Source organism: Chiloscyllium plagiosum, chromosome 14 (genome assembly GCF_004010195.1).
Source record: "Chiloscyllium plagiosum isolate BGI_BamShark_2017 chromosome 14, ASM401019v2, whole genome shotgun sequence".
Lineage (NCBI taxonomy): Eukaryota > Metazoa > Chordata > Chondrichthyes > Orectolobiformes > Hemiscylliidae > Chiloscyllium > Chiloscyllium plagiosum.
The window spans coordinates 74,224,908-74,248,180 of record NC_057723.1 but is presented as its reverse complement, the minus strand read 5'-3'; the positions used below and the strand labels follow the sequence as shown (position 1 = coordinate 74,248,180).

The 23,273-nt window shown below is 44.6% G+C and overlaps 1 protein-coding gene across 2 annotated transcripts in view; it reads left to right on the top strand.

The window, feature by feature from the left end:
• jakmip2 (janus kinase and microtubule interacting protein 2) overlaps positions 1-23,273 on the top strand; it is a 278,068-nt gene that overhangs the window by 198,810 nt on the left and 55,985 nt on the right. For both annotated transcript variants that reach the window (XM_043704011.1, XM_043704012.1), the window contains exons 13-17: positions 4,449-4,577; positions 7,725-7,808; positions 10,672-10,734; positions 15,917-16,015; positions 19,793-19,891. In XM_043704011.1, the coding sequence (XP_043559946.1) occupies positions 4,449-4,577; positions 7,725-7,808; positions 10,672-10,734; positions 15,917-16,015; positions 19,793-19,891 (474 nt within the window). The remainder of the gene's footprint in view (positions 1-4,448; positions 4,578-7,724; positions 7,809-10,671; positions 10,735-15,916; positions 16,016-19,792; positions 19,892-23,273) is intronic.

The following is a 23,273-nucleotide window of genomic DNA, read 5'->3' as shown; positions in this document are numbered from 1 at the left end:
CCTCAGCAACTTCCCTTACACAGTGACCAACCTGAGGGTCTAGAACCCTTCCTCACACAGTGACCATCCTCAGTCTCTAGAACCCTTCCTCACACAGTGACCATCCTGAGGGTCTGGAACCCTTCCTTACATAGTGACCGTCCTGAGGGTCTAGAACCCTTCCTCACACAGTGACCATCCTGAGGGTCTAGAACCCTTCCTCATACAGTGACTGTCATGAGATTCTGGAACTCCTCCTTGCACAGTAACCGTCCTGAAGTTCTAAACCCCTCCTCCTTTACCAACTGGGGAGTGTAGTTGGAGGAACCTGTCAGTGGACTATCTCCATGAAACGACGCACCACAGGCACATGAATGTTCTGTAAGTCCAGAAGATTCCTACCAGTGAATTGCTATGATCAGGATGCTTCACAGGTCATTCTGCTACAACGTGACAGTTGTGTTCCTTTGCAATGTGTAGAAGATTGCGAATAGAAAATCGCTCTATTCAGTCAGTAGAAAGTTTGTGTTATCCAGACAATGTCCACAATTCGTCAATCATGTTATAGCCAATTTGCATTAACAAAACATACATTATAGCGGAATGACCTAAAGGGCAACTTTTTCACGCAGAGGATGGTGCGTGCATGGAATGAGCTGCCAGAGGAAGTGGTGGAGGCTGGTACAATTACAGCATTTAAAAGGCATCTGGATGGGTATATGAATAGGAAGAGATTGCAAGGATGTGGGCCAAGTGCTGGCAAACGGGACTAGATTAATTTAGGATATCTGGTCAGCACGGACAAGTTGGACTGAAGGGTCTGTTTCCATGCTGTACATCTCTATGACTCTATGGCCTGTACGAGAAAGTGTTCTAGGAGCTGATTTAATGATAGCTTTCAAAAGACAATTTGGCAAATCCTTACAGACATTGGGTAGATGCAGAAATAAAAGTATAAAGTGCAGAAGGAACAAACCATTTAGGCAGCATGCATTAAAAGGGAAGCAGAGTAAAGATTTTGAGTCCAATGCAACTCGTCTTCCAGTTCTGAATAATTATTTACAATGTATGTTAATGATTTAGATGAGGGAAATGATGTATCATGACTATGTTTGCAGATGACACTGAGCTAAGCAGGAAGGCAATTGAAGAGGATTACACAAGGGCCATAGATAGGTTAAAAGATAGGGCAAAATCTTGGCAGATGGAGTATCATATGGTAAAATGTGAGATCATGCATTTTGTTAGGAAGAGTAGGGGAGTTGAATATTACTTAAACAGAGACTCCAGAATTTTGCAGCACAGAGGGATTTGGGAGTCCCTGTACATATATTAGAAAAGTTGAACAGGTAACAGGGAAGGCAAATTAAATGTTAGTCTTTATTTTGAAGAGAATGGAGCATATAAATTGGGAGGTCTTGCTAAAACTGTACAAGGTCCAATCAGACCACAGCTAGAATGGAGTCGTAAAGTCATACAGCTTGGAAAGAGACCCTTCGGTCCAACCAATCCATGCTGAACATTATGCCAAACTAAACTAGTCCCACCTGGCTGTTCCTGGTCCATATTCTTCCACACCTTTCCTATTCATGGACCTATCCAAATGTCTTTTAAACATTGTAACTCTACCCACATCCACAACTTCCTCAGCAAGTTCATTCCACACACGAATGACCCTCTGTGTAAAAAAAAATCGCCCCTTGTCTTTTTTTACATCTCTCTCCTCTCACCTTAAAAACAGTGCCCCCTGGTCTTGAAATGCCCCACCCTAGGGAAAAGACACCTACCATTCACCCTATCTATACCCCTCATGATTTTATAAACCTCTATAAGGTCACCTCTCAATCTCCTATGTTCCAGTGAAAAAAAAATCCCAACTTTCCTTTATCATTCAAACGTTCCATATCCAGCAACAGCTCTTCTGAAATCTCTTCTGAACCCTCTCCAGCTTAATAATATGCTTCCTATAAGTGGGCAACCAGAACTGGACACAGTATTCCAGAAATGGCCTCATCAATGTCCTGTATAACCTCACTGTGAACAGTTTTGGTCCCCTTAAAGAAAGATGTACTGACATTGGAGCTAGTCTACAGAAGGATCACTCGGCTGATCTTGAGAATGGAGGGATTTTCTTCTGAGGAAAGGTTGAGTAGGCTGGATCTGCACTCATAGAGTCATAGAGATGTACAGCACGGAAACAGACCCTTCGGTCCAACCCATCCTTGCTGACCAGATATCCTAACCTAATCTAGTCCGACTTGCCAGCACCCGACCCATATCTCTCCAAACGCTTCCTATGCATACACCCATCCAGATGCCTTTAAATGTTGCAATTGTGCTAGCCTCTACCACTTCCTCTGGCAGCTCATTCCATACATGTACCATTCTCTGCGTGAAAAAGTTGCCCCGTAGGTCTCTTTTATTACTTTCCCCTCTCACCCTAAACCTATGCCCTCTAGTTCTGGACTTCCCCCACCCCAGGGAAAAGATTTTGTCTAGTTCTGGACACCCCCACCCCAGGAAAAAAAACTTTGTCTATTTATCCTATCCATGCCCCTCATGATTTTATAAACCTCTATAAGGTCACCCCTCAGCCTTTGATGCTGTAGGGAAAACAACACCAGCCAATTCAGCCTCTCCTTATAGCTCAGACCCTCCAAACCGAGCAATATGCTTGTAAATCTTTTCTGAACTCTTTCAAGTTTCACAACATCCTCCCGATACGAAGGAGACCAGAATTGCATGCAATATTCCATTAGACTAATGAGAAACGACCTTATTAGCACAGAGGCTTTGAGGAGGCTTGACAGGATAGATGTTGAAAGATTGTTTCCCCATGTGGGAGATTCTATGACCAGAGGCCATAATCTTAAAGTGATGGAGGTTTGCTCAGTCCCCACAGGACGAGGGGGAATTTCTGTTCCATGAAGACAGTGATTCTGTGGAACTCTTTAACACAGCATGGTAGAGATTTGTTCATTAATTACCAGGTCGTTGTTCTATCATGCCATAGTTGTGTTCCTGTGTGACACCATGTTATAGAAAATTGCACTATAGAAATAATGGGGCCTGTGGGCAAAACAGGGTTAGGGGCAGAGCAGTAGAAATTCCAGTAAAAATCACGACAAAAATAGTAGTTACCCCAATACAAATGATAGCACAATCTACATAAATCTTTAAATCATAGAATCCCTACAGTGTGGAAACAGGCCATTCGGCCCAACAAGACGAAAGTTAGTACTGCAGATGTTGGAGACCAGAGTCAAGATTAGAGTGGTGCTGGAAAAGCACAGCAGGTCAGATAGCATCCGAGGAGCAGGAAAATTGCCATTTTGAGCTAAAGCCCTACATGATTTTGCCCAAAACGTCGATTTTCCTGTTGCTAGGATGCTGCCTGACCTGCTATGCTTTTCCAGCACCACTCTAATCTTGACATTTGGCCCAACAAGTTCACACCAACACTTCAAAGAGTATCCCACTCAGACCCATTCCCCTGCCCTATTACTCTACATTTCCCCTGACTAATGTACCTAACCTACTCATGCCTGAACACTATGGGGTAATTTAACATTGCTTATCCACCTAACCTGCACATCTTTGGAGGAAACCGGAGGAAACCCACACAGACACGGGGAGAATGTGCAAACTCCACACAGACAGTCACCTGAGGCTGGAATCGAACCCAGGTCCCTGAAGCTGTGAGGCAGCAGTGCTAACCACTGAACCACTGTGCCACCCAACATTAATCAAATAATACAATAAATGTAAGTCATTAACACTATAATCACTGATTACAACACAGTACCTTTCATGAAGCTCTTCACCAGAAAGCCGACTGACCATGTGATCCTGATGCGGAATTCCAGTCCTCCCCACGATTCTCCCCCAGTTTGAACTAAAGTTCCTTCTAAATGTAGACGACAATTCCCAGTTTCCGGCTCAGGTTCAAGGCTTGCAGAGCGGATTGCATTCCTGCTTTAGCTGTCCCCACTGAATTTGCATTTTGCAGACAGAGGATCCTGAGGCTGGGTTTCGCTGTTCAGGTAAGTGCCGGGGATGGAATCACATCCAGCGAATGGGAGTTCACTTTATATTTTAAAAAATCCACAATTCACAAATCGCATTACAACCAAATCGCGTTTAATAAACTCGCATTGTGGGAGAAGTACCTATAAAATGGCACCTAAGATAAATAGCTCTTTTTTTAGCAGTTAAATGAAACAAGATGAAAAGCAGGAAAGTGGAATTGGGGAGTATCAAAGTAGCTATGATCTCAATGAGTTGGGGAGCAAGGTTGACGGACTGAAAGGCCAACTTGTGGTCCTATATCTGATATTGTATTTCGTACTGTAATTGCAAGTTATTATAATTGTTGGAAATTTGTATTTTTAAATGTGAAATGCAAAATATTTCCTCCTTTGAAAACTGATCATGCATGTGAGTTAATTCACTTCTTTGTTCTCCATAAGAGCCTAGCGGCTGAAGAATCTGAGCTCCGTTTCAGGCAATTGACGAGGGAATATCAAGCACTCCAGAGAGCATACGCGCTGCTGCAGGAGCAGTCGGGAGGGATCCTGGATGCAGAGCGGGAGGCAAAGGTGACTATCAAATCAAAATGTTCAAGTGTAGCCAATGGTGAATTAGTGAAGCAGCTCTGGGAAAATGGGCAGTATTGGGGAAAGCACCAGTCTTGACCACTGGGACTGGCGTCCAAACATGTCAGGTTGCCAAATGAAATTCTGCTCCAACTGATTGAAGGGTGCGTCCCACTCCAGTTTCTGCGCAGCGCAGAGGTATACCTGTGTTGACAGTCTTTCACATAGAGGTCACAGGACAGCTGGTGTGGGAAATAAGGAATGAAAACGTCACACTGGAATGAAGGAATGTAGCATTGTGTATTTAAGGCACAGTTGAGGGAACTTTTCTCTGTATTTGGACATATTGTCCCTCACCAGAGGAGGCTTGATCTCTCGTGTAAGCTTGGCTCAGTTGACAATACTCTTTGAATTTGAAGGTTATGGGTTCAAAACACCCTCCAGGCTCACAGCTAGACTAACACATTAATGTAGCGAGGGCATTCTGTGCTCTTGGGGGCTCTGTGCTTCACCTGCAGTGCTCAGTCTGTAGCATTTCACTGCAGTAAATGTGTTACACACATGCAAGTTGCAGATGCATTGCCTTCCGCGTTGTGAATATTGAAGACCCACAGTTGGAAGATTATAAGAGACTTTGAATGCTCTGTGCTCAACAAATACTATCGATTAGGTGAACAAATCTATTAAATTATTGCTGTTAGATTGGGACTTTGCTGTGTACAACAATGGCTGCCACATTCACCTGCATAGCAATAGGGAATCACAGAGAGGTGTCAGAGAGGTGGAACATGCTGAGACACTCAATAGGTGCTACAAACACAATGTCAAATAGCAAAGTTATCATTAAAATCCCTTATAATGTTTCCCTTAAGTTAACAAAGTGCATGATAATCGTATTTTTTTCCCAGAATGTCTTTTTTTAAAAATGAACTATGTATGTAAAGCAGAAATTGCTGCCGACTGAATAGTAACCTCTATCATTGGTGAATGACATTACTGATTTGCTTACTGCTATTGTTAATAGGAGAACCAGGCTATTGACATTGTGATGTTTGATGGTAACTTGATAACAAGCTTAAAAGACAATCAATTATGTTTATCAACTAACTAAAGAAGTGCATTTTTATCTATAATCCTTAAATAATAGATCAACTCAGCATCTTCACACAGATTAAAATTTCCAGTTAAATAGTAAAAAATATTTCAGCATTGTTCCCTGACTGTGATGTGAAGTTATTTTTCATGATCTGTCAATTAAATAGAAAGTATATTAAATATGCCTGCTGTATGGGGCAGCACGGTGGCTCAGTGGTTAGCACTGTTGCCTCACAGTGCCAGGGACCCGGCTTCGAGTCCTACCTCGGGTGACTGTGTGGAGTTTGCACATTCTCCCCGTGTCTGCGTGGGTTTCCTCCCACAATCCAAAGATGTGCAGATCAGGTGAATTGGCTGTGCTAAATTGCCCATAGTGTTAGGTGCATTAGTCAGGGGTAGATATAGGGTAGGGGAATGGTTCTGGGTGGGTTACCCTTTGGAGGGTCGGTGTGGACTTGTTGGGCTGAAGGGCCTGTTTGTATGCTGTAGGGAATCTAATCTAAATTGCAGCTGTACAGGACATTAGTGAGGCCACTACTGGGATATTGTGTACAATTCTGGTCTCCCTGCCATAGCAGGAATCTGGTGAAACTTGAAAGTGTTCAGCAATGATTTACAAGGATGTTGCCAGGTTTGGAGGGTTTGAGCTACAGGGAGAGGCTGAATAGGCTAGGGCTGTTTTCCCTAGAGTGTCGCAGACTGAGAGGTTTATAAAATCATGAGGGGTATGGTTGGGATAAATAAACAAGGTATTTTTCCCAAGGCAGGGGAGTCCAATACTAGAGGGCATAGGTTTAAAGTGAGAGAGGAAAGATTTAACAGGGACCAAAGGGGCAACTTGTTCATGCAGAGGGTGGTGCATGTATGGAATGAGCTGCCAGAGGAAGTGGTGGAGGTTGTTACAATTACAACATTTAAAAGGCATCTGGATGTGTTTATGAATAGAACAGGTTTAGATTGATATGGGCCAAGTGCTGGCATATGGGGCTACATTTATCTAGGATACCTGGACAGCATGGATGGGTTGGACTGAAGGGTCTGTTTCCATGCTATACATCTCAATGACTCTAAATGACTTTGTATATATGAGTAGCTATTCCAGGTTTCATCCCTACTCTCTGTGCACTTACGAGACCTCAGGTGAGGCAGGAGTAGAAGGTTACAATCATGTTCCTGACCAAAATGAAGAACAGAAAAGGCACAACATTCTCTTTCGTAATCATTGTGCAGGGGTGTCCGATAGAAATATGCGGTGGGATGGATAGTGGAAGTCATGCAAATGGGCTTTGGCTACGATGGCTGTGAAAGTTGAACAGTTTGATTGTTGTGAATTGGGTGAGGTATCAGATGATTGCTAATACCAATGAAGCAGCTGGCAGTGTGGGCCAACAACAAAATTGAGTCTTCCTCAGCAGCAGCAAAGATTGTCATTCAAATTGATGCATGATTTCTCCTTCCATCTCTCCTGTTGACCTTTTATTGATAATAGATTCTCTTCCTCTTCAAACACAAATGACTTGCGTTACTGAAACCAAAATGTGAACATCGCGTTTCCTCTAGATTACAATTGGACCAACTTTTTTATGGCCTTAGCTGTAGCCGTGCTCCCTTTAAGTGTTGCACATAATTTAAATGTGAACTAAATCGCTTCTATTACATTTTACCGCATTTTCCAAAAAAAAAACTTGCGCAAATTATCAATGCAAATTTAATGTACTGATGATGTAAGATCAGACAAGCAGGAGGCTGGAAGAACACAGCAAGCCAGGCAGCATCAGGAGGTGGAGAAGTCAACATTTCAGGTGTAACCCTGCTTCCAGTTACAACCGACGCGTTGACTTCTTCGCCTCCTGCTGCTGCCTGGCTTGCTGTGCTCTTCCAGCCTCCTGCCTGTCTAGTTTAGATTCCAGCATCTGCAGGTTTTTTTTGTCTCTAACGATGTAAAATCAGAAGCAGTCTAGTATTTGTAGTGAGAATTTTCTTGTCTTTTGTACAGTCCTTCACTCAAGACTACTTCCCTTATGGTTTTTAATGACTATTTCCTGGTTTCATTAGGCTCACGAACAATTACAAGCTGAAGTTCTCAGGTGTAAAGCTAAAATTGATGACCTCGAAAAAGCCTTGGCTCAGAAAGGGCAGGTAAGACGTTTGTAAAAAATATTGTGCAACTAGCAACTGCAGCTGGGGGCCTCCCATCTTTCAGATTTAATCTGGAAACTCGAGGGTTGGAATTATGACATGTTCTTCAGTTCACAATTGAAGGAGTTACTCAACATAAAGATGGCAATAAAAACCTGCTGTTTGATCCAATTATGTTTTGTGTTGTGTGGAGTTTTGAATGTCAGCTTTCTCATTCTGACAGTTTCAGGTCCTCAAACTGCATCACAGCAATAGTAATAATACACTCTCTCTCTCTCACTCTCACTCTCACACACACACATGCGCACACATGCACACACTCTGTCTTATGCACTCTCTCTCACACACACACTGTCTCACACACACTGTCTCTTACACACATTCTCTCTCTCACACTCTCTCTCACACATTCCCACACTCTCAAATACACAGACATTCACACAAACACACACAAATCACACACACAAATATACATTCTCACAGACTCACACTCTCACTGTCACTCATTCTCATTAACACACTCACTCTCACTCACTATCCCTCACACACACACTCTCCCAATTGCACATACTTTCACTGTCTCTCATTGTCGCTCACACACTCTCATGCTCACTCAACCTTGCTCTCTCGCTGTTTCATTTACACACTCACACACTCATTGAACAATTGAACACACACTATTCATAATACTTTGTCAAGGTTATGCCTAGAAAATGGTTGCCCGGATGTGCACTTTACCATGAAGATGGCAGAATATGATTATTCTCCGTTTCATGTTGTCTTTTGTACATAAAAAAGGCACACTTCCACTCACAATGGTTTTCGCATGAAATGAAATGTTTCCTTTAAAAATCCCCAAAGCAATAAAAAAGAACTCCCCTTTAAGGTCAGCTGACCTTTATATTATCGAGAAATGGGCCCGTTGCTTTCCAATCTCTCTCCAGCATTCTGATTTCTCTTTACCATACAAGGTCTCTTGGTAGTTCAGCTTAAATGATTGAATGAGCTTTATTGTCATGTGCAGTAGGGTGAGTGCAGTGAAACACTTGCATTGTCACCACTTGTAGCCATTTAGGTACAAGATGCCTAGGTACCAATACTCCAGTATTTGTTACCGATTTGAAAGAATAGTAAATAAATGACCAGCGTAAGAATGAGGAGGGAAAAAAAGCACTCAAATTACAGTCCTTTCACCCCAGTCTGGCCCAGTACTGATCCTCCAGACCACACTGGGTCAAGTCTCCACACCATTTCAGGCTTCAAAAATCAAGGTCTTGTCTCCAGTCTACAAGGGTCTCCTCTCCCTGCAACGGCCTCTAGTCCAGGACTCGTCTACTCACGACGGCCTCTGGTCTGGGTCTCGTCTCCCCTTTGAAGGCCTCCAGCCGAGGACACTCCTCCCCATGACAGTCTCCAGTGTAGGGGCCCATTTCACCATTTCAGGCTTCAAAAATCAAGGTCTTGTCTCCAGTCTACAAGGGTCTCCTCTACCTGCAACGGCCTCTAGTCCAGGACTCGTCTACTCACGACGGCTTCTGGTCTGGGTCTCGTCTCCCCTTTGAAGGCCTCCAGCCGAGGACACTCCTCCCCATGACAGTTTTCAGTGTAGGGGCCCATTTCCCCACAATGTCTCCAGTCGGGGACTCCTCTACCCACACCAGCCTCCAGTCCAGGACTCGTCTCCCCATGACAGTCTCCAGTCCAAGACCCATCTCTCCACACCAGCCTCCAGGCCAAGACCTGTCTCCCTACACCAGCCTCCAGGCCAAAACCCATCTCTCCACACCAGCCTCCAGGCCAAGACCCATCTCTCCACACCAGCCTCCAGGCCAAGACCTGTCTCCCTACACCAGCCTCCAGGCCAAAACCCATCTCCCCACACCAGCCTCCAGGCCAAAACCCATCTCCCCACACCAGCCTCCAGGCCAAGACCCATCTCCCCACACCAGCCTCCAGGCCAAGACCCGTGTCCCCACACCAGCCTCCAGGCCAAGACCCGTCTCCCTACAATCGTCTCTAGTCTGGGACTCACCTTCTCACAATGGCCTTTGGCCCAGGAGTCACCTCCAGGACTCGCAGCCCCCACACAGGCTTCTGGTCCAGGCCTTGCCTCCTCCATTCCCCTCCACATAAGTTTAAAATGTTAAAAGTGTGAACAAAAAAAAACAAAAAGAGAAAGAAGAAGAGAAAAAGAGAAAAAAAACGGGGGGGGGGAGCAGACTATGCCGCCATCTTGTTTCCATGGTGAACGGCAGCTGGGAAACCCGTGGATTTGCAGCATTGGATCTTCCCCATTTCCAGTTAAAAGGATAGGGCAACCAAGACACTTAAGTAGTAATAAGCTGTCCAAAATTATGCTAGCTGCTGTTGATAAACTTCCCCCTTCCCATTTGACTATTAATTCCAGCATTATCAACTGCTAGTATAATCATTTTTTTATTTTGCTTCCATCTCACTGGATTCCACGTAGCATGCCTTGGCTGAAATTGGCAAAGTCACATGCTCTTCCCCGTTCACTAACGTTGCGCTTCATCATAGATTGTCAGGTTTTATAAGGTTCATGAGAGCAGAACTTGACCCTCTATCAAAGATCTGCAAATGCACTGTCCTCATTTCTCTCGATCTACTCAGTGCCAATATCCTCAATGAATTAACGAAAAAACCTTTTGTTCAGAATTGGAGAGCAGAACCTCGAGCAATATAGAGGGGCTTAGGATTGCATGGAACCCAAACACAGAAATACTGGAGAGGCTTCTTTAAAAGTAACTTGCTCAAGAAGTCATTCCTACTGCTGAAATGAATCTCATTTCTGGAGGAATTTATTCTAATACTCTTCTATTTTTGTTCTCTCTGGCCAAAACAGGATTCGAAATGGGTTGAAGAAAAGCAACTGTTTATGAGAAGAAATCAGGAACTTTTAGATAAGGTACTGTTATGACACGGGATAGACCCTCCTACTTAAGTTAAACCAGCAACGCAGAAAAGGTTATCCCATGCAGTAATCTGTGAAAATTCGAGAGGCCAAGAACTATTTCAAGTAAAAATTAACAACTTTATTTCTTAAGGTGTAACAGAGAATAATTAACTAACAACTATTTACAACTCCTTCCTCTAACCTATCTTTTGCCTTCCCCTTCTACAGTACTAGTCTGATAAAAACACCCGACTAAGATTTACCAAAAATTCAAGTTTTCAGAAAACAGGCCAGGTATCGAATCTTCTCTTCCTCGGTCTTCTTTTCTTATTCTTAGGGATTTCTGCTTCACACGTTTCTGATCGATAAAGGCATCTTTGAGAGAGCTTTTCTCTGGGCGGTCTGCAGGTGCTGGTGGCTTGGCAGTTCTCCTCTCAACTGTTCCATTTTCCTCAGTCTTGTAACCCTAAAAGTATCAGATGTGTCATTGGCTTTTAAGATTGTCAATATACTCAATTCAAACTTGATTGCAGTTTGTTTCTTTTGGGTATAATTTAAATTGATTGGCCTAATCCAAATCTGTTTTGTTGTTTTCAGGCAACCAGCTACCCTAGCTACTGAACCACATGTTACATTATACAGGGGAACATCGATTATTTGAATACCAATTATCCAAAAATCGGATTATCCGAAGGAGATCTCGAGATCCTGACAGAAACATTACATCAAAGACGTGTGTCCAACACTGATCATGTCTTTTGTTTACAATGATTAAAAGTGCTGCCCAGAATAGTCCTGGACTGATGGGAGCGCAGGCACTTTCTCTAAATGACTGACCTCCCACCCCCTCTCTCTCTCTCTTCCCACACTTTCCCTGGGGTTCTACACAGTGGTGAGCCCTAAATCCCCCTTCCCCAGATAATCTCTCTAACATTGTTCTGTACAGGGCAGAGATGGAACCTGTCAAAAAGTTGCAATAAAATGTCTTGTGTGTATGTGTGTGCGCACGCATGCGTGCACTATTTGGAGACTCACCCCCTAGAAGGCAGTAGCAGTAGCAGCAGCAGCAGCAGTCTTGTTGGTGTCCAGTCTGCTTATCCCGGAGGGGGGTTGGGGGTGGACGGGAGGGAGGGGAGTGGGCGGGGGCGGTGTTTGGGGCGGACAGGAGTGCAGTGTTGGTCAGGGTTTGGGGACGGGCATGGGGCGGTTTTGGACGGGATTTGGGGGGTGGGTGAGGGCTCGCGCAAACTAGGATGCTGCTCGTCTCTTGAATGGGGAACAGACTTAATAGAAAACTCCGAGTCCTAGAGGAAAGGCATTGAATCAATGACCTGAATAATCAATTATCCAAACAAAATAGTGACCTCCCATCTCGTTCAGCTAATCGAGGTTCCTCTGTATTTTGTTCAGAACACTTGGTGCTGTCAGATAGTCCTGCTAGCTTTTAACTCTCTTAAAGGTGCAGTGAACTCACATCTTCATAACGGTACCACTCGCATGGTTCTTGCTTTTGAATCTCTTGCAGGCATTATAACATTTTTAGCTGAGCTGTTTGGAAATGTTCGTTTAATTCTAAATACTTTGGTGGTCTCAAACTTGTCAGCTCTTTTGCTGAGCGCTTCTGGGCTATCAATCTCAAACAACGTATCTGCATATAAGTGCTTTATCTTCCTGGTGTAATTAATCAGCTGGCTGCATTGAGTATTTAGAGAAACAGCTGGAAAAACTGAGGAAGGATCATTCAAACCAAAAGGTTAATTCTGATTTCTCTCCACAGATGCTATCAGACCTGCTAATCTTTTCCAGCAATTTCTGTTTGTGTTTCTGATTTACAACATTTGGACTTGTTTCCATTTTTAGACTATTTAGAGCCCATTTTCCCTGTTTAATGTTTGGATTATTTGAGACCAACATCCCTATTTCTATGTTCTTGCTCTGATCAAAGGAAACTCGAAAAAAACATAAGAATCATAATTCCCTCACCATGGAAACAGGCCCTTGGGCCCAATAAGTCCACAACGGGCCCTCCGAGGCGTATCCCACCCAAATCCATTACAATAGACAAAAGGTGCAGGAGTAGGCCATTCAGCCCTTCGAGCCTGCACTGCCATTCAATATAATCATGGCTGATCATTCCTAATCAGTATCCTGTTCCTGCCTTATCTCCATAACCCTTGATTCCACTATCTTTGAGAGCTCTATCCAACTCTTTCTTAAATTAATCCAGAGACTGGGCCTCCACTGCCCTCTGGGGCAGAGCATTCCACACACCTACCACTCTCTGGGTGAAGAAGTTTCTCCTGAGCTCTGTCCTAAATGGTCTACCCCGTATTTTTAAGCTGTGTCCTCTGGTTCGGCACTCACCCATCAGTGGAAATATGTTTCCTACTGCCAGAGTGTCCAATCCTTTCATAATCTTATACGTCTCAATCAGATCCCCTCTCAATCTTTGAAACGCAAGGGTATACAAGCCCAGTCGCTTCAGTCTTTCAGTGTAAGGTAATCCTGCCATTCCAGGAATTGACCTCATGAACGTACGCTGCACTCCCTCAATAGCCAGAATGTCTTTTCTCAAATTTGGACACCAGAACTGCACACAGTACTCCAGGTGTGGTCTCACCAGGGCCCAGTACAGCTGCAGAAACACCCCTTTACCCTTCATTTATCCCTAACTAGTGCACCTAACCTACATATCCCTGAACGCTATGGTCAATTTAGCATGGGCAATCCACCTAACCTGCACATCTTTGGAGTGTGGGAGGAAACTGGAGCACCTGAAGGAAATCCATGCAGACACAGGGAAAATGTGCAAACTCCACACAGACAGTCACCCGAGGGTGGAATCGAACCCGAGTCCCCGGTGCTGTGAGGCAGCAGTGTTAACCAGTGAGCCATTGTGCCACCCTAAACATGATTTAACTAGTTAATGATTGTTCACCATTGTGGTACAATTATTTGGAATTTATTGATTGTCTGTACTTGCCGTTTCCTCTGGATTGATAATTACTTGTGTGCACATTTTGTGTGCATGAGGGCTGTTTTTGCCACATCTTGCCTGTACTATTGTAGATAGCCCTACATAATGAGGACTCTTCCACTCCTCAGGAGCAAGAGGCAAGTCGGGATTGCTATCCCTTCCCCCATGACTCCGCACTCTTTGGGCAAACTGGTCATGTGGTTAAACATTGTCCGGACAAAACATGAAGGATTTGCACACTGCTAATGATAAATTTATTATACTGCCAACTGCAGGTACACATGGAACGATAAAGAGTCGAATCTATGGCAGACAATAACCTTTGCGCAGTGGCATGATTAGTAATAATTGCTGCTTGCTATTGTGATACATGTCATTGAGAAAGTGATGACAAGCTTTCCAAAACAAATCTGCAAGAACTGCGGATGCTGTAAATCAGAAACAGAAACAGAAATTGCTGGAAAAGCTCAGCAGATCTGGCAGCACCTGTGGGGAGAAATCAGAGTTAACGTTTCCGGTTCTGAGGAAGGGCCACTTGAGCCAAAATGCAACACTGATTTCTCTCCACAGATGCTGCCAGACCTTATGACAAGTTTTTATTTTGATTGAAGCAGTTGGATTTAGCAAATATGTAAAAAAGAAAGATTTAGCCTGCACGTAAAAGTCAGGCTATTTCTCCTCATATTAAGTAATCTTATCTTGTATTTTCAGTCCAATCCCTTCACGGAACCATTGAGGAACCCTTGCCATGTATAACTATTTTATGGAGGTTTTGTTGTTTTCTTTGGTGTGACTATGTTGAAGTGGGTTTTGTTCCTGGTGTGTGGAAGAGCCTGTGTCCCAGTCACCTCCTGGACACTGGAGATCTGGCTTTTGAGGTCCAAACAGCCCATGTAGTTATACGGTCGGGTTCTATCCTGTTGGTGTGGTGTGGACCTGGAAGGCAGTAAAGCTTTGCTTTTCGAAGTCTCACCTCAGTGGCAAACACATCCTGAATCAGAGCGTCAAGAGTAAACAGAACCAACAGTTTGAGAGTCATTCAAATGAATGAAACGTTAAGAATTTCTGCTGTTCATTTGCCATCCGTTAAAAGAAACAAAATTTGAATCTGATGATGAAAATCTGAGTTAAAAAACTTGATTGATGGAGAACATAGTGACTCTAAACTGACTCTACTCTTTATCATTCCATTTGTAACTGCAGTACAATGAATTAATAATTGTTGTTAATAACCCAACTATAGTAGATCCCTGTACCTGTGGGGAGTACGTTTCAAGACCAACCACGGGATCCCAAAACTGGCCCATTCATTTAAATGGGAAATAAACCTTCCCAGCAGCCTCCTGGTCTCTGGTTCTGGAACATTCCCTTTTATATGTTTGGGCCACGGTAAGCCGCAGGTAATTGAAACTGCAGGTGACAGGACCCGCGGATACGGGGATCGCCCTGTATTTACTAATGTCCTTTAGAGAGGATATTTACTGTCCTGTCCTGGTCTGGCCTACATGTGACCCATTGCTAACTGTCCTCTGGGCAATTAAGGATGGGAATGAGTGCTGACCTAGCCAGCAATGTCCATATCCCATGAAGAAGTGAAAAAGAATTGAACAAAGAGTGGCGAGGGAGGTGGCAGGCTCATGACTACTCAGGTAGAACATTCTTTCTTACACGTGGCCCCTTGAACATGGAAACACGTGGTCCGTAAACAGAAATATTTGGAAGGCCTTGTGTGTGGGAGAGTGGTATACTCTTTGTTGCGTTCCAGGGAAGAGCAGAAATGTTATTACAGAAATGAAATGCTCTGCCTGCTGCTACATAAATTATAGGTTCAGCAAAGCTATTCTTTGATTCTTTGCCATTGCCATGAGATTAATTTCGAGTTAGATTCTGAACAAAGCCATCCATTTCATCAGAAATTGCTGGAAAAGCATTTTCATGTTTTGTAAAGGTTAGCTGTTAGCTTTTAAAGCTATATCAATACACAATTGTTGAAGGAATGTGGTATTCAACACAAGATGCAAACCAAACAGACATCCCTTTCATCACATTTGTATTGTGATTTGTATTGTGACAGAATCTGACTTGTTAACCTTAAGTACACAAGGGAAAGCTTCTCGAAAGCTGCTCGTGTGCACAACAGTGCCTCTCTCTCACTAACAAGTGGGAAGAGATCAGCTCCAGTGAGTTACATTGAAATTTCACCATCATTTCTTCCAGATTGAGAAACTGGATGCCGAGGTAGCCCAGCTGCAGCAAGAAGTTCAGGACTCCCGGGATCAGAACGAGTTGTTAGAATTCCGCATCCTGGAACTCGAGGTGAAATGATGTTGCTTTTGAATGTTGTGTGGAACAATGATCCAATATTTATAGACTCATAGAGAACTATGGCACAGAAACAGACCCTTCGGTCCAACTCGTCCATGCCGACCAGATGTCCTAACCTAACCTGGTCCCATTTGCCAGCACCCAGCCCATATCCCTTCAAACCCTTCCTATTCATAAACCCATCCTGATGCCTTTTAAATGTTGTAATTGTACCAGCCTCCACCACTTCCTCTGGCAGCTCATTCCATACACGCACCACCCTGGGTGTGAAAAGGTTGCCCCTTATGTCTCTTATTTATTTCTCCTCTCACCCTAAATCAAGCCCTCTAGTTCTGGTTTCCCCTAACCCTGGGAAAAGACTTTGCCCATTTACCCTATCCATGCCCCTCATGATTTGATAAACCTCTATCATGTCACCCCCTCAGCCTCCGACACTCCAGGGAAAATAGCCCCTTCCTCTCCCTTTAGCTCAAGTCCACCAACCCTGGCAACATATTTGTAAATCTTTTCTGGACACTTTTCAAGTTTCACTATTTGAGAGATTTTTACCATCCATATTTCAGGGGAGGAATTACCTCGTGTAAATTGGGTTTTCGCTGGTTGACAGGGCAAAGCTAAAACAAATCAAGAACATTAGGAACAGAGGGAGGCCTCCCCTCCCACACACTCCTTTATTGCAGCTGTGTTGATGCTAATCCAAACCTCAAGATGGTTAGCACATGAACAGAGGATGGCTTTGTGTGGTGAGGTGGAAGTGGGATGGGAAAAGATGATGCTTCAGGGTTTCTTCTGAGTTTAACTTGATAGAGAATGGCAGCATTGCTGTATAGCCGCAGTAAGGAAAGGATCATTCAGCTGATTCAGCTTATCCCACTCAATTGTGTTGCTTTGTCTATCAATAGATAAACACCCTCAACCCAAGCTGAGAGCGTTTGATCTCACCGAATCCCTACAGTGCGGAAAGAGGCAATTCGGCCCATCAAGTCCACACCGACCCTCCAAAGAGCATCCAACCCAGATCCCTATTGTATCCCTATAACCCTGCATTTCCCATGGCTAATCCACTTAACTTATACATTGCTGGATGCTATTGATGATTTAATATGGCCAATCCACTTAGCCTGCACATCTTTGGATTGTGGGAGGAAACCAGTGCACCCGAGGACACCCGCTAGACACTGGGAGAATGTCCACACAGACAATTACTCAAGGCTAGAATCGAACCTGGGTCCATGGCACTATGAGGCAACAGTGCTAACCACTGAGCCACCGTGCTGCCCCTTAAAAAAGATGCAAGTTCAAAAAACTATCACTGACTAACTTGGTAGAGTGTCATTCAGATTGTTGAGGTTATACAAAGGATGTTGAGGCTTTGGAGAGGATGCAAAAGAGATGTTGCCTGGAGATGTTGAACAAACTTTCACTTGAACATCGGAGGCTGAGGGGGGACCTGATAGAAGTGTGCAAAATTACAAGAGGTAAGGATAAGGTATATATTCGAATCTTTTTCGCAGGTTGAAATATCAAATACTGGGGAGCATAGGTTTAAGGTAAGAGGGTTAAGTTTAAAGGAGATGTGTCAGGGAAGTTTTTTTTGGACAGAGGGTGGTGGGTGCCTGGAACCCACTACCAGGGGAGGGGGTAGAAGAAGACATGTTAGCAGTGTTTAAGAGGCACTTGAACAGGAGAGAATAGAGAGATGCAAACCATGTGCAGGCAAACGGGATTGGTTTAGAGTGGTGTCATGGTTGACCTAGACAGGGTGGGCTGAAGGATCTGTTCCTGTACTGTACTGTTCTATCTTCTAAAAGCATGGAGTACAATGGTGCACACAGGTGTGCAGCATCAGAGAGATGTAATCAGCTTAGGGGATTGACCTACACTCCATTTGCTTGCCAGTCTGAGATGCATGGAGCAGATGAGACTACAGTAGACCTTCTGCCAGTGGGAGTAACTGGATAGAGTGATGCCTGACTGTAGTTGGCCACTGGAGACATTAACAACAATGGGATGGGACAGTGTAACTACCTTATCCACTGGGCTCTGCATTAGAGTGGTGCTGGAAAAGCACCGCAGTTCAGACAGCATCCACTGGGTGTCTCACCAGGCAGGTTTAAAATAAAAGTGCAGGGAGAGGCAGACTTCATTATATAGTTCAAGGGAGCAAGGTGAAAATTTTCAATGACAATCAGCAGAACGTCGAGGGGTGGATTTTCAACTGGGTCAGGGCTAAGATTGGAGGAAGGCCTCCACACAATTTTGAGCTGCCAACATTCATGCCAGTTCCACGCCACTATGGCACCTGAACCTTTTTGAATGAGAGAAGCTCAGAGAGCTGTCAACTTGGGGCAAGTCATGCCCATTTCAGGGCCTACTAAGAGAGGCAGCTCATGTTGACCAGGACCACACCCAGACTGGGGTAGGCTCAGGGCGGAAAGTAAGAGTCACGTATTTTGAAAACTCAAGCGTGCCATTGGTTGTTTTGCAGGGTCACCTCATCTCCTATTGTCACATTCTCATGCAAAGCTTCCTGATGAAGGGCTTATGCCCAAAATGTTGACTCTCCTGCTCCTCAGATGCTGCCAGACTGGCTGTGCTTTTCCAGCACCACACTCTTCGACTCTGATCTCCAGCATCTGCAGTCCTCACTTTTTCCGATATTGTATGGTCTAAATGTGGAAATATGCCTAAAATTAGATAAACTGATGACAATAACATTGTTGTTTCTGAATTTTACTCCATTCACTTCCCAGTCTGAGATGTATGAAACAGGAGGCTGTCGTAGACCTTCATTCGAAGAGTTATTACAGTTTTTCTTAAATTCACATTACTGGCAAACTGCTTTGAGTATTTTATTTAAATGCAAATTCTTTTTTCCCCCCCTCCCTTGACACATTGTGTTCTTCGCTGGCCTGATTTATTTAGCAGTAATGATAGCATTTGTGTGCTATGTACACTAGCTGTAAATGTGGATGGTCAGTGATATAGGGGTCAGTTAACTCACTTGGTTAAATGGCTAAAGTGTGGTGCATAATGAAGATGTCACTAAGTGTTCAATCCTTGCTCTGGCTGGGGTGGTCTACCTGTTTGCCATGTCCACGTTTAATGTGGGGTGTTGCCCCCATAGCTACATTAACCACTTGGTCTGTTTGTCTCTCGAACAGGGATAGGTGCCAATGATCCCTTTGTGGATTGTAGCTAATTATGGTCAGTGACGTCAGTCACTTTTCACACCCACAACCTAATGTGAACTCAGACCAGAACAATGAGACTAAAGTGTCCTTACTGTTATGACAGTTCCAAACACCCTGAGTGAAATTCGAATGAGCTGTCTTCTTGAAATTGAACACAATTTCTCAATTTCCCTGGAAGCCATCAAATGGTTGTTAATGTAAGAATTGGCAATGTCATGCTGGAACTGGAGACGTTGCCTTATTAACATGGGATTTGTTTCTTCCTGTAACGTCATCCAAGAGTGTTAAGAAACGCTTGCATTTTTGTAGCCTCCACATGATTCTCAGAAGCATCTGTTGGCATACAGTGAATTGTTTCGAATTGCATACGTTGTTTTGACCTCAGTTTATTCCGCATTTAACCTGTACCATTGCTGTACTACAGGGCTCCGCAAAAATGTTTCTCCCTGGCCCCTCTGTTGACAGGGCACACCTTAATGGCGACATAAATGAAGCACTAATCTACAAGTTGTGGATTAACATGGAGCAATATGGTTGGATGGACAGTTTGTAATTGGCCTTTTTCTGTTCGCAGGAGAGGGAGAGAAGATCCCCAGCCTTTAACCTCCAGATCACTCCTTTCTCAGACGGTGTGAGTGCCCTTCAGATCTACTGTATGCAAGAAGGTGTTAAGGTACATGTTGACATACTTCTCAATCTAATTCTGTTTGAAAAATGTTATGGGTTGGAATCCTGAACAACCCGGGCTGTAGTAAGCTCTGTGGTAGACTTGCCTGTTGAAGCCTAACTTGACATAGAATCCCTGCAATATCTAAGCAGGCCATTTGGCCCGTCGAGTCCACACCGATCTTCGAAAGAACTCTCCCTCCCTGGGCAAACCCCCTCTCCCTATCCCTGCATTTCCCATGGCTAATCCACCTGGCTTACTCATCTCTAGACGCTACAGAGCAATTTGGCACAGCCAATCCACATAACCTTCACATCTTTGGAGTATGTGAGAAAACCTATACAGGAAACCTGCACATTCAACTACCCACGGGGAGAATGTGCAAACTCCACCCAGACAGCCTCCCAAGGCTGGACTCGAACCTTTGTCCCCAGTGCTGTGAGGCAGAAATGCTAACCACTGTGCCTCCCCAACATCGGGAGCAACACATTGCATCCTTTGTGCATCTGCTGTTTTGAAGACAAGCTTCTCGCCAGTTTTCAGTTAAGGGGGATCATAGCTTGTTAACTGCTTTATTAACTCCACAGTTCACCTCATCACTGTTCAGCTTTCTCTCTTGTCAAATCTGCCAAACAAGCTAGGTATTGAGAATTAGTGAATTTTGAGAAGATTTGTAGCTCAGGTTGAGGTTCTGAGAAAGAGCTGAAAATGTGTTGCTGGAAAAGCGCAGCAGGTCAGGCAGCATCCAAGGAGCAGGAGAATTGACGTTTCGGGCATGAGCCCTTCTTCCTCCCTGTTCTGAGAAAGAGAACAGGATATGGCATCACCAACACAGGAAATGGCATCAACATGGGAAATGATGTCACGAACCCAAGGAAACCCAAATGCATAAATAGAAAAACGGGACATAAACCCCAGCACTTTGCCAGAGGTTCACTGATGATATTGCCTAGTATGGGGACAACATATCTAAAAACAAACCTTTTAGCTCCGTGAGCAAACTTACATCCAGAACATTAAGAATTCTTGACATGGAAAGCAGAGCAGATACCTGACAACTTCCACTCACCACTTATACCAAAACACGACCAGGCTGGACAGCAGACACTTACATTTCAAGGCACACTCAATGGGCATGGTAATCAAAGACATACAACCCATGTCCATGGACATTGACATCTGACGTGTGGTTCGCACAGCGCCAGGGACCTGGGTTCGATTCCACCCTTGGGCAAATGTGTGGAGTTTGCACATTCTCCCCATGTCTGCATGGGTTTGCTCCAGGTGTTCCGGCTTCCAGACATGTGGAGGTTAGATGGATTGTCCCAGCAAATGTGCCAGTAGTGTCCAGGGATGTGAAAGACTTGGTAGGTTAGCCATGGGAAATACAGAGTTACAGGGATGGGATAGTGGGTTAGGTCTGAGTGATATGATTAGATTCCCTAGTATGGAAACAGGCCATTTGGCCCAACAAGTCCACACCGACCCTCTGAAGAGGAACCCACCTAGACACATTCCCCCACCTTTTATTCACCCCTGACTAATGCGCCTAACCTACATACCCCTGAACACTATGGGCAATTTAGCATGGCCAATTCACCTGATCTGCACATCTTTGAATTGTGGGAGGAAACCAGAACACCCAGAGGAAACCCATGCAGACACGGGGAGAATGTGCAAACTCCACACAGACAGTTGCCCGAGGCTGGAATTGAACCTGGGTCTCTGGCGCTGTGAGGCAGCAATGCTAACCGCTGAGACACCATGCTGCCCTAGGATGCTCTTCGGCAGGTCAGTGTGGAATAGATGGGATGAATGGCCTGCCATCGCACTATCGGGATTGTATGATTTCATGTTTCAGCCTCTGAGAACCCTCATTACATGTCTCCGATCCACATAAAACAGGATGCTTCTGCATTTCAATACAATACCAGTACTCATCACTGTAATGCTGTATAACCCAGCTCATGGTCTGGACCAGGCTGCCTGTTTGCTTACTGTCACAGTGCTCACTCACTGACTTTGAGTCCACCTGGCTGCTTACCGCATACCTGCCTTGTATTGCCTTTCCTCTTCACACTTGAGCCTCTTAGCTAGAGATAGCAGGCTCACGGTACTGCTGCATTATCTTGCTGCTTAACACAGTCACAAAGCCAGGGTGTTGGCCATGGTTGACACCAGACCTCAGTCAAGTCAAGTCAAGCCTTTGGTCAGGGGTTCCCAACACAATAATTGAAGAGCAGCCTCTGCTAGCAGTCCAGGGGCTTGGGCATGGTCAGTCAGCACTTGAAGTGGTCAGGGTCGGGATGATCTCCATGTAACAGGCCATATGTCAGGCAGCCCATCATCCACTTCAACTCTCTCCGCCCTCTTGTGGGCTGCGTTCCTCCTGTTATATGACGGGGATAGACATCTTATATTTGAGTCTATTTAAGACAGAGATGGGTAGGTTCTCGAGAATGAAAGGTTATGGGAAGTAGGTGGAAGAATGGGGTTGAGGAACTTATCAGTAATGATTGAATGGCAGAACAGATTTGATGGGCCGAATGGCCTAATTTCTGCTCCTCTGTAGTCTTATGTTTTAAGGGAGATGACAGTGGGTGGAACAGCTTTAACATTTGGTACAGATGGAGGAAGTGTACTGAGTGAGCGCGTAGGCAATGCAGAGGGTGTAAAGCATTCATGGCATTGGGGGTTTGGGTGGATGGGGGTGAGTGGGAGAGACATCACAGAAAAAGGTGAGAGTGCTTGAGCTTTAGATAGAAGCTGCTGAGATAGAATGAGTGTGAGTGATCAGAGAGGACGTGGTGGCACTGAAGCTGGCCGAGTGGAGAAGGGCATTGACCTTCTTCCTTCATTGCTCCGGCAGCTGGGTCTAGTCATTTTACAGATGGCACTGGTGTCAGGGACAGTGGTCCATTCCAGGGCATCCAGCAGGTGCTGAGTTGTTCTAGGAATGATGCGCTAGGATGGGGGTGTTCTATGTCTGAGATACCATAGAACTAGAATATAGAACAATACAGTGCAAAACAGGCCATTCGGCCCTCAATGTTGCACCGACCTGTGAACTCTTCTCAGCTCGTCCCCCTACACTATCCCAAAATCATCTATGTGCTTATCTAAGGATTGTTTAAATCTCCCTAATGTGGCTGAGTGACTACATTAGCAGGTAGGGCATTCCATGCCCTTGAGGAGAAAGTGAGGTCTGCAGATGCTGGAGATCAGAGCTGAAAATTAGTGTTGCTGGAAAAGCGCAGCAGGTCAGGCAGCATCCAGGGAACAGGAGAATCGACGTTTCGGGCATAAGCCCTTCTTCAGGAATGAGGAAAGTTTGTCCAGCAGGCTAAGATAAAAGGTAGGGAGGAGGGACCTGGGGGAGGGGCGTCGG